Genomic DNA, 12430 nt, shown 5'->3' with positions numbered 1-12430 from the left:
GTTCCCAACAAACGATGATGATAGTCAAGATTACCAGTCACAAATAAGCACTTGGTCACAGATATTTTATTTCTACTAAAAAATGTAGTCATTTTATTCTTTTATAGTTTTCTTGCTCTTTTATACTATAAATATGCCTCATTATTTTAAACATCCCAAATTGCATACATAGAAAATATGTGCTTTCTATTTTGTTAACTTTATTTTTATTGGTGAACTTTAATTCTAATTGATAATGAGTCAATAAATTTAGCAAAGTGTTCTGTATATTAAATCAATCTTAAAAATTAGAATCTTTTCTGTATACCAACCATAAATACACTGAAAAAGAAATCTAGAAAACATTTCCACTCAGAATATTCCACAAAAAAAGTACTTAGGAATAAACTTAACCAAGGAGGTAAGAGACCTCTAAAATTATAAAACATTGAAAAAAGAAATTAAAGATGTTAGAAGAGGAAAAGATATCCCATGTTCATAGACAGAATAAATATTATCAAAATGAACATACTTCCAAAAGTAATCTATAGATTCAACGTAATACCCATTAAATAAGCAGGGTCACTCCTCACAGACATAGCAAAATCAGTCCTTAAATTCATTTGGTACAACAAAAAACCCAGAATAGTCAAAGTACTTCTCAGCAACAAAAGCTATGCAGGAAGAATCACAATGCCTGAGTTCAAAATATACTACAAAGCCACAGTAATAAAAACAGCATGTTACTGGCGCAAAAACAGACACATAGAACAATGGAGCAGATTAGAAGCCTCAGAAACATATCTACACACTTACAGACAATTGATTTTTGACAGAGGAGCCAAAACATACACTGGACAAAAGATAACCTCTTCAACAAATGGTGTTGGCAAAACTAGTTTTAAAGTGATAAAAACATTCATGCAAAGAACACGTGATGTGTTCCCCTCCACATCCCACCTCACTCCCCACCACTGCATATATGTTGGTGAGATTAGACGTGTTGCCTTCATACATAGACATAGCATTATTTGAACCGTTTCCTTCATGGAGTCTCCTTTTTCCCTCACCATCCCCTTCATCCCGCCCCCTTCCACTGTTCTACTGGTCTCTCTCACTTATCAGAAATCCCTTGTGTTTCCTAATTTCTCTCTAGCTTTCCACATATGAGATAAAACATACAACTCTTGAATTTCTGAGACTGGCTAATCTCAGCACAATGTTCTCATTTTAAAAAATTACCCTTTTTCCTGAAAAGTTTCCTGTGAAGTTATTAGAGGAGAACATAGGCTCAACACTACAACATATTGGCACAGGCAGTAACTTTCTCAACAAAACCTCCAAAGCTCAGGAAATTAAAGCAAGAATCAACAAGTTGGATAACATCAAACTAAAAAGCTTCTTCCCATCAAAGGAAACCATCAAGAACCTAAAGAGGAAGCCTACAGAATGGGAAAGGATCTTTACCAGCCACCATTCTGATAGGGGGCTAATATCCAGAATTTACAAAGAGCTGAAAAGACTCTACACTAGCAAAACAAACAACCCAATCAAGAAATGGGCAATCAAATTGAATAGACACTTTACAAAAGAAGAGATACAAATGACCAATAGATTCATGAAAAGATGTTCTACATCATTAGCCATCAGGGAGATGCAAATCAAAGCTACACTGAGATTCCATCTAACCCCAGTCAGATTGGCAAGCATAAAGAAATCAAGTAGTAACAACAAATGCTGGTGAGGATGTGGGGAAAGAGGAACTCTTTTACATTGTTGGTGGTAGTGCAAACTAGTTCACCTGCTATGGAGATCTGTGTGGAGATTCCTTAGAAAACTGAAAATAGATCTACCATATGATCCAGCTCTACCACTCCTGGGTATTTTTCCAAAGGGGTTGAAAACAGAGAACTACAGCAACATATGCATACCGATGTTCATAGCAGCACAATTTGTAATAGTCAAAATATGGAAACAACCCAGATCTCCATCAACAGATGAATGGATAGCAAAACTTTGGGAAATAGACACAATGGAATTCTATTCAGCTGTAAAGAAGAACAAAATCACGTCATTTGCAAGAAGATGGAAAGTGCCAGAAAGCATTATGTTAAGTGAGATCAGCCAAACACAGAAAGAGAAGGGACATATGTTTCCTCTAATATCCCCAAACTAGTGAACATAGGGATACCAGAGGGACTCCAGATATTTAAGGGAAATCTCAGCAAAGTTTGAATGGAAAGCTAAGAGAGGAAGGAGGCTGAACTTGATTGATGAGAGGCTACTTCCAAATAGGCGTAAAAGTACGAATATAGCAAGTTTAGCCTGGGTACTGCTTGTTGGGAGAGGGGAAGGGAAAACGAGGGGGGAGGGAGAGGGCACCAAATACAGATTAAATGTTTAACATTTACTTTCAATAAAAAATAAATTTAAAAAGAAATGGCCACTTAAATTTGAACTTTAGATAAAATAACACTAATTTTAATATAAATATATTTAAAACAAAAAATTTACCTTTTTTTCCTGAAAATTGCATAATTTTACTTTTCATGATGGAGTAAAATATTTTCTTTATTCATTCATTCATTGACACCCAGGCTGGTTTCATAATTTGGCTGTTGGGAATTGTGCTGCCCTAACCATGAATATGCATGGATGCTATGGTATTCTGACTCACTTTGTAAAGATTCTGAAGAGTGGTTTAGCTAGATCATGGCAGTTCCATTCCTAGTCTTTTGTAGGCTCTCCATACTGATCTCCATAGTTGTACTATTTACAACCCTACTAAAAATGCATGAGTTCCTATTTATCCAAATCCACATCAGCATTCAGTACTGTTTGTTTTCTTTATGATTGCAATTTTATTTGTGGTTAGATGAAATCTTACTGCAGTTTTGATTTGCATTTCCTTAATTGCTAATGATGTTGAATTTTTTTATACATTTGTTGGTCCTTTGTATTTGGTCTTTTGAGAAGTGTCTATTAAGTTCAATTACCCTTTTTTGATTGGGTTGCATTTTTAGTGTCAAGTATTTTTAATTTTCTTTAGTATTCTGAATATTAGTCCTTGATCAGAGAAGTATCTAGCAAAGATATCCTCCCATGCTGTAGGCTCTCTTCTCAGACTCTTGACTGTTCTCTTTGCTATTGTTTTAAATTGACACTTTAGAGTAACATAAAGAAGATACTTTTTTAAACCTATTATTTGGTTTTTGTATGCAGATACATAACATTTTTTTCTTCCCTGAGTACCATCATGAATTCAAACTTTTTGCAGTATCCTTTCTCAGCTTATAACCTGACATGACCTCAAATACTCTGAGGAGTTTACCTCCCAGAGAAGGCCTGCTCTATCAAAGCTAAAGATCAAGTTTCTCCCAATCCAGCACTTACTCTCAGAATCAGGGTTGGAATATATTTTATAATTTAAGTTTATTTTTAGTAATAGAAAATATACTTAATATGATGACATTTGGTATTTCAGTACATGTGTACATGTTTAAATCAGGTTACACATATCATTGTCTTTGGATAGATATCCTGTATTGATTGGGATGTCTCATTTTCCTCCTCCTATTCTTGTTGTTCTCGTTCTCGTTGTCTTCGTTGTTGTTGTTGTTGTTGTTGTTGTTGTTGTTGTTGTTGTTCTTCTTCTTCTTCTTCTTCTTCTTCTTCTTCTTCTTCTTCTTCTTCTTCTTCTTCTTCTTCTTCTTCTTCTTCTTGCTTCTCTTCCTCCCCTTTTTCTTCTTCTCTCTCTCTCTCTCTCTCTCTCTCTCTCTCTCTCTCTCTGTCATCCTCTTTCTCCCTTTTTCTCATATTTTACTAAAGCAACTAGAAGAAACCAAGGGATACCTTGGAAACCTCCTTAGCTATATATCTATTTCTCTCTTAAGCTTGACTTCCCTCTTAATAAAGAACACATAAGGGACTGCCACAATGTTTGCTATTTGTGAGCATGTCTCTATATCTCTTAACTCCCTTTGAGCTCTCACTTGTGGTCTCCTTAAATACAAGGTCCTTTTAAACAGTGTGTTTGAGGAAAACCAGGTTCTCCCATCCTGCTCCTCAGAACACCCACCTGCACTGACTCAGCCCCACACTTGTTCCCTCAACCCTGTATGTCCACACACAGGACCCTGCAGGTTGTATTCAAGCAGAGAAGAACACCAGTAGGGTGGAAACATATGAAAGGGCTCCACTCAAAATAGGCTCACTTGGTTGGCAGGATGCTTCTCAGGGAGGAAGGGGCATGACCAGGCTGGACTCTGGCATGGCAGCATCTACAGGCAGGAGATGCTCTCTGGAGGAAGGCCTAAGCTCTGCTTGAAGACAACGCAACTAAGTAAGCAAAGGCTGCTGAGGACAATCTCCCTAAAGCCAGTGGATGAGGGAGTTAAGCTACGGCTGCAGAATCCCTTCCCAGGAAGACCAGCATTAGTGTCTCACTGAATAACCAGCAGAACTATACTTCCCATCCCCAAAAAGCATACTAGAAAATCAACTCTGGGGGATGTGCTTTGGCCTTGCCAACTGGACCCTCAGTGACACCATCTCTAATGAAAGTGACATATGTCATTTTAAGACACCGAGTAGTCAGACTAACCTTTTATTTAGCCCAGATATCCAAAATAGTGTTGTTCTGGCATACAGCACGTACGCAGCTCATGAGGCCTCAAGTTGTTTATTTTTTATGTGCTGTAAAGGAGACTTGGTGTATTTTACACTTGTTGCCTGTCTCTTCTCAGACCAGCCACTTTCACCTGCTCGGTGGTGACACATGGTCAGTGCTACCATATGGGGCAAGACAGCTCTAGACATATAGCTCGACACTCTCGAGGACTGAGGAGGGGAAAGGAGCTCACTGAGCCACCCTCTGGGTTCTGGCCTGCATCTTTCTCTTTAAAATCCCTGGGAGTTTGTTAAGCACGTTTAGACACCTGGAGGCTGTCCTTAGAGCCTCCTGGTAATACTGTGCCTAATAGCTTCTCATGACTGCCTCGTCCATCTCGAAGAGCTTCCAAAAGCAGAGGGTTTACATCTACACAAGGCTATCTTTACATATGTAAACTACACAGGGAGCTAGATACTGTGACACTTTCAAACAGTGCTTCAGAACAGATTGTGGGGTATTTACTTAGCTATTGATAGGTTTCAAGATCAATTTTCCTAGTGCATTTACCACTCCCGGCACTTGGCTTCTGCTATATTAAATAGCATGGAACACACTGGTACACCATGTTTGGATTTTCCTCATCTGTAGTTAGCCATTAAAGGGACCCTTGCATCTAACCTTCCAGCCATGTATTCCCCAGTCAGGCATCTATCAGAACAGCAAAGTGCCTCTGCTGTGGATGTTGAAAACTCTGAGCTATGAATATGAGCTCGGGTCACGAGAGGCCTGAGATGCCAGGTCCCCATCTGCTCAAAGGGTCTCTAACTCTTAAGTAATTATGGAGTCTTCTCTACACAGAGATGCCTGATGGAAGCACTTGATAAATCACAGTGACTCTGAAGGAGCCCTCCCACGTAGACATCTGTGTCCTGAGCCAGTGCATACATTAGCTAATTAGCTTTGAGGGCTGAGGCACATTACCTTTTTTTATTCTGTTACCAAATAGACAGATGTTGAGAGAGCTCAGTAACTAGACCAGTAATTTTGCTTGGAATGATGCTCACTTCACTTATGGATGTGAACAATATATTTTTTGTTTATGTTTTTGTTTTTTGTTAGGGTAAAACATTAGGAGCTCTTTAAAACTGCATAGGGATCCTGAACCAGCAATAAGGTTTGAAAATAAGCAAACAAAAAGATAGGAAGAGAATATCCTTCTGTTTCTCCAGTAAATTGTTTAGGCTGGAATTTCATTTCATTGGCATTTAAGGGAGATTTATATCCAGAATATACTTTCTTGCTAATGTGCTTCCATCTGCTCAGAATTCTGAGTGGCCCTCAGCTGAAGGAGCAGGTAGAGTCAGTGGACTGTCGAGTCCAGTTGTAACCATAGTTACACAAATGCAATCAGAGACAGCAAAGGTCACAGCTTAGAGTTATTATTACCTTAGGCCTTCAGGTTTGGTTAGCTAGGGATTGCCTTTAACTTACTAACTTGTCACATACTAAGAGATTTTACAGTTTCTTCTTTTTTACCTAGCATTTCTGTCCATGCAGGAATGACCTTTTAAATAATAATGAGAAGATTATTTACACCTGAAAGATGATTCTTTCTATCACATTACAGCTCTAGTGTTGGGATTAGAGCCATCATTTGTATACTGTCTATCCGACCAGGTGGTTATTATCTCGTAATTTAAAGGAACGTACAGAAAAATAACATTTAAAATTCCAGCAAATTTAGAGAAATTTTCTAGTACTTTTTCAACATTCCTGAGCTTTGTACCTTTTACTTAAAGGTCAATTGGAAGAAAATATTTTCCCATCTTCTTTTTACTAGGCCATTAAGTACACTTTTATATTTTACAATACTTTTGTCTTCTATGTCCATGGGATAACCTGGACACAATTACCTTGTTGGTCTGAGGACGGTCCTGAGGCTGTGCAGGGCTCCCTGGTGTGCTTCCCACGTGGCTGGCTGGCCCACACCTCCATGAGATCTCACCGTCCACTCCTCCTGTACCCAACGCCCTGGTGGCCGGCCACGCTGGGCTCCCTGCTGGTGTTTCCTCCTGACATGACTATTGCTGGGTTTATTGGTCAGTTTCCTGACTGAGGCCAGGAAGTTAGTTGGATTCTCTCTGTGTGTCCTCAGCACCCAACGTGTAGTCAGCACGTGGCGTGGACGTGAGCACCGGGGCTCGAGCTGGGTGCTGCACCTGGGTTCTTCCCTTCACTTCTCACGGCATTCATAGGTGTAGTTATGGTTGGTACATTAATTAAATGGCAAAGAGGCTTCAAATCAAGTAATTTAAGGTGGGACATCTAAGTGTGTAGGCCATACCCAGAGCTAAAGTAGAATGCCAAAATGAGTCTTTCAGCCTCCCCAGCCTACCGTCTGCCTCTGCTTTCATTGACAGTCTATATATAAAAATAATATTTGTGGCTGACAAAAAGAGATTATTTTTCTAAGCACACACAAAAAATATACTAATACTATTCAATATACTTTTTAATTTTCTTGAAAGAAAGCTTCAAATCTGAGTCCTGATATTGTACTAATTTTAATTTGGTTGATTAGAATATTTCTTCCTTCAACTAATGTGAGTAATGAAAAATTTACTCTAGAACCAAAAAAAATTTTTTTCTGGAACTGAACTTGAATATATAAGTAATTTATTAAATGAGAAAAGTCATATAAAAATGTATTTAGTACTTAAAGCATATTGGTTAAATGGAGACATGGCATCAGTAGGCATTGGAAATTGACCAGATTTTATCTTTCTCTCTATTTTCCCTCTTGATGTATTAGGTTTCCAACATTTCACTAGACAAATCCTAAGTTTAGCTGGAACACATTTAAGATGCAGGTGAAATTTGTGTTTATAAGCTTAGAAAACTGTCAAAGAAGTAACATCAATTATAGGTTAGGTCATGGTGATTATCCAAGGACATTTATTAAATATGGAAGTGGACATTATTCTAGATTAGATGCTATATTTCAAAGAACATTTTGACAAGAGCCAAGGATTTTTGGCAATGGGAGTAAAAAGCAACATTCCTCCTTAGTGTGTATACACTTGCATGCATGCCTTTCAGTGAAGCGAAACTAAGATTGGGGCATGTCCTTAAGTTTTCTTGACACTAGAATGATTCCTTATGCTGCTCATTTAAATATTCTGTGGCCTGTCTTAATGCCTGTTTGCTATAGAAGCAAGGTAAGAGGCTCCCCTCCTCTAAGGACCCTGTCAATTGCCCAGTCCCCATCTGGACAAGCTTCTCTCAGCTCTGTGCTGAGAAGCGCTGCCGTCCAGTCTTAGCTCAGGGTGAGAAGCAGGTGGAATCCATCGAAGTCCTATTCGGGCAGAGCAGAAGCATGCCAGGAAGACGACACAGGTGTCAGTGGGCAGGTGGATGCGGCCCCTGTCCATCTTCTGGAAGTCCAGTGTGGGCTGGAGCCCCTGGTGCTCACTCACTGCCCTGTTGGGCAGCAGGTCTCTCCCTTGCTGTTCTCACCAGAAGTGGCCCAGGAAGGACCGTAGGCCGGCTCCGTGGTGTCCTTGACTCACAGATACCCACTCAAGGGCCCTTTCAACGGGGCTCTCAACCTCACTCCTTCTCTTATCTCTCTGGATATACACTTTTCTCTTCTCAAGCTCCTTTTCTTCGTACATATTGAATTTTTAAAATGTTTACATATGAAAGGCCTGAAAAGCATGTCAGAGCTTGAAGCTAATAAGAAGAAGCAGAGTATGGTAAAGGAAGAAAGGTGGGTTGGTTCCTCTCTCTGTACTCTAAAATTGAGAGGTATTAATATAACACTTCCTGTGGCAGACCCAGGGAAAGCAGAAAGGAAAGCCCAGGTTACAGAGTGGTTGCTGGAGAGCTAGAGACCCTGGGCGCTCTGAACAGGACCCTTTGGATAGTAGCTGCTAGGAGTCGTGCTGTTTAAAGGCACATTGCTAATGTTTGATAAAGATTCTAAACATGCAGGGTTGACCTTGGAATAGTAGCCAATGAAGAAACTGAGGGTTGACCTTGGAATAGTAGCCAATGAAGAAACTGAGAAGCTCCCCGTTAGTGCCATCTTTCTCCCAGAATGCTACAACTCAGGAATTGTCATGAGCAGGAAGAAGGGAGGATCTTCAGGTGGTGAAGAAGCAGGTCACAAGGCTGGGAAAGCTTTATAACCACAAAGATGAGCCAGGTGGGCATGGTGGCCTATGCTTACAATCCCAGCACTTGGGAGGCAGAGACAGGAAGATTGCAGGTCCATGGCCAGCCTCAGCTACTTAGTGATTAGTGAGCCCCTGTTTCAAAGTAATGAGCAAAAAAATAGGAGTTTTTTTCAGAGGAAAATAAAATCTCTGTGTTTAATAACCAGTACTGGAAAACAAAACAAAAAATCACAAAGACATATACAATAAAATTTTCAAGAATTTACTAAGTAGGAGGCTTAAAATTAAGTAATTTGAGGTAGATCATATGGCTCAATATTCTCACACATATTCAAAAGATACAACACATATTTATTAAGCAAACCATCGATTGCTGGGAAATTCTCTAAATACCAAGGTTATACAAATGAACAAGACAAATATCTTAGCCTTAACTATTCCCACGCACTTTATTTTAGATGGTTGTTTTGGTAGTTCAATTAAAATGTGGGCTAAAAAAGGATAAATGCAATCAGTTGTTGACATTTGTTTGCAAAGATAGAGATGTATTTCCAAGAGAAAAAAGTGGAAAAATATTTTTCATGGATTAATTTAACAACCTTTGGTGAAGAATCTCTCAGAAAAAAAAAAAATAATAAATCAATACCTTGCCCATGTAACGTGCAGAGCCACAGGTGCTTCAAAGTGTGGGCATGGGCTTGTTACCTGCATCTAGTCTACTAACAGCTTACTCAAAAAATTTAATCACTAGAAATAAGAATTCTTCAAGAAATCGAAGAGATTTTTTTTTTTAAATGCTGGAAACCTGCTTTAATTAATCAAGAGGTCAAGCTTTAAGACAGGACCCTGGGATCGAAGGCTAGTGATGGCTGTCACATCTGGTGCCCTTGCCCCCATGGGACCAACTGGGATCAGAGTCAGTGCCAGGAAGGCAGCAACATAGTTTCCCACTGTCTGAATTTCCACAATGTTTGAAATGCCTGGAGCTGCAAATTGGTTATACTGACTCATAATGAAATTGACAAATATTTATTAAGTATCACAATAGTGTGTTTATGGAAGCTATTAATTATGAAATGTAACAAAGTATTAAAATGTAACACCAGGGCATTATGATGCAGTTGTATCAGTGGTAACTTTCCGTCAAAGATGTTTTTAATTAATAGTGTTCATATGAGAATGCTTCAGGCAAATTTCAAATCTAAAATTCAGTATCCTCTCTGAGAAAAATGTTCTTAAATTACATCAGATAGAGAGAAAAGATTCATTCATATGCAGGAGGGTTCAGGTGGGATGAAGCCCTCTGCCAGGACACCTTCAGAGTTAGGTTATACCCAGTAGGTTTTGAAAAAATGCCTTTTATAACTTTTTTTTTTTTGGTGGTACTGGGGTTCCTGGAAACCCTTCTACCTCCAGGATACACTCCCAGACCTAGTTTTTATATTTTTATTTGGAAGCAGGGTCTCTTAAGCCAGCGAGGCTGGCTTCTAACCTGCGCGATCCTCCTGTCTCCGCCTCCCAGGTGCAGGGATTACAAGCGTGCACCACCACGCCCAGCCTTTTATCACTTTTTATTTAAGCAATGTGGTTCCATTGGACAGCAAATGCTGATATCTTAAAAGTCAACTGTATCATAATTATTGATGTATAGTAGGCCAATTTTTAGCTGATTGTTTCTATAGTGAGTCCTGAGCAACTGAGAAGTTGTCTCAGGTGGTCCTGTCCCATTTTACTTCTGAAGGTTGGTGCATAGGGTATGGGTCCTGAGGATACTTAGGAAAACCTGAAAATATTAAGCAAATAAGTATTAAGCTGATAGATTAATGATTACAAAAGGACATGCTATTAGGGGAGGAATAGTTTGAATTATTTTATGTTAATATAAGTGGAAGAGTGGTATGTATGTTCTGAGAGCAGATAGGAAAGGCTGGATCAAACAGTGGCTCCTAAGCCCAAGCCAGCCCTTCAGAGTTAGGGACCCTGGTTCTTCCTCTGAAACCCGAGTCTTCTAGAAAAATTGATGATCTGAGTAGGTGCTCAGCCACCAGGAAGAAGAAACCGACATCTATGATTATGATTAGCCCTCCATCTGGTAGACCAGATTCTGTGATCCTGATGTTAGGGAAAGCACAGGGCTTCTCCTGAGTTCTCTTTGTGCAATCAGTAATTTCTGTTCATTTCTGCAATCCTAGTTTAAATTATGAATGTGAAGACTAGAAGCCAGTCTGACATTGTATTTCCAAAGTTTGTCTATTGATTTTGGGGAAAAACAACTTTCTAAAAGTAAAGGGCCACTGCACTAGCCTCAGTCCCAAGCTGAGTCACTTTATTGGTTATGCAACTCTTGTGCTCCACTTGGTCTACCTTTCAGCTTTAAGATGAGGAGAAGAACAATATTCTCCTTTTGCTTTCAGACTCACTTTTTCTATTTTCCCTCTTTTAACTTTCAATAATATTTTTACTTTCTCTTTGCATCGTACAATAAAGAAACTGGCATAGTTTTTGTAGGACAGAATCTACAGCTTGAAAGAGCCTCTAGATGATGTCTGATCTGCCCCCCCCCAATTTAAGCCTTGCAGAACCAAGCTTCCGGGGCTCCAGGGTTTCCTGTGAGAGTTCACAGTTGTGAGGCTTCCTGGAGACGACCTTGCCTCCCCAAACCCCGCTGTTCTGTCCCTTAAATGGGATTTTCTTGCATCCATGTGTAGACCAATGTGTACATGAGCTCTGAATGCACAATCAAGTGTATATGGTTCCAGAGCTAGAAAAGGGCTTGGTGTGGATCAATTAAGACATTGAGATTATCCATGGTGTCATCTTCAAGAAGATCATCCCATCAGAAGTAGTAACTTTGCAAATATATTACGAAGTGTTCTAGTGCACACTGGGTAACAAACCAAGGATCTTGAGGGCTGAGCAAAATCTCCATGCCAACCCAAGTTCTTGAACCATCTTTATCATGACCCGTTAGAAGTAAAGTTGAACTTTCGTGGGGACAGGTCTTTTTCACACTAACTAAATGCTGTAAAGAATAACACTGTTCATCTGTTTCCAGCCAGGACGTGTGGATCGAACCTGCGAGGGCCCAGTGGGATCATCACATCCCCCAACTACCCTGTGCAGTACGAAGACAATGCACATTGCGTGTGGGTGATCACCACAACCGACCCAGACAAGGTAGGCTCCTCTCAGCCCACTGACCTACCGCGGGACACCTGACCTGCCAAGTGTGACAGTGGGGAACAAATGTCCTCACCTTGTACTGCTAGATTAAGAGGCTTCATGACTTTTCTGTGTCCACATACCTACAGCACTGGAAAACATTCTGGGTTGCTCAGAGAGAGTGGGTGAGTCCTGATGGACATGGGGATGGGCCTGGGCAACTCTTCTGATGGACATAGGGATGGGCCTGGGCAACTCTTCTGATGGACATGGGGATGGGCCTGGGCAACTCTTCTGATGGACATGGGGATGGGCCTGGGCAACTCTTTTGTGCTTCCCTGCGCTTCTGCGACAGGGAACATCCTCTCACCTCAGACACATGTGCTATGGCAGATGCTTCATTCTACCCACAGTCTGCACGGTGTTCCTCATTAGCAATGCTCCCCTGCACCCAGAGGCACAAGAATCCCCTCCCGTTCCTATTTCTCAATCATCTTCT

At 40.2% G+C, this 12430-nt stretch overlaps 1 protein-coding gene across 1 annotated transcript in view; it reads left to right on the top strand.

Annotated features, from left to right (window-relative positions):
- The window catches only part of CSMD1 (CUB and Sushi multiple domains 1), a gene marked incomplete at both ends in the record, with an annotated part of 1592168 nt that overhangs the window by 1147870 nt on the left and 431868 nt on the right, over positions 1–12430 (top strand). The window contains one exon of the mRNA XM_080710482.1: positions 11825–11946. Within this exon, the coding sequence (XP_080566608.1) occupies positions 11825–11946 (122 nt within the window). The remainder of the gene's footprint in view (positions 1–11824; positions 11947–12430) is intronic.

The sequence above is a fragment of the Muscardinus avellanarius genome (assembly GCF_963383645.1).
Source record: "Muscardinus avellanarius genome assembly, chromosome: 14".
NCBI classification, from domain to species: domain Eukaryota; kingdom Metazoa; phylum Chordata; class Mammalia; order Rodentia; family Gliridae; genus Muscardinus; species Muscardinus avellanarius.
Note: the sequence above shows the minus strand (reverse complement) of the source record. Positions and strands in the feature narration are given on the sequence as shown.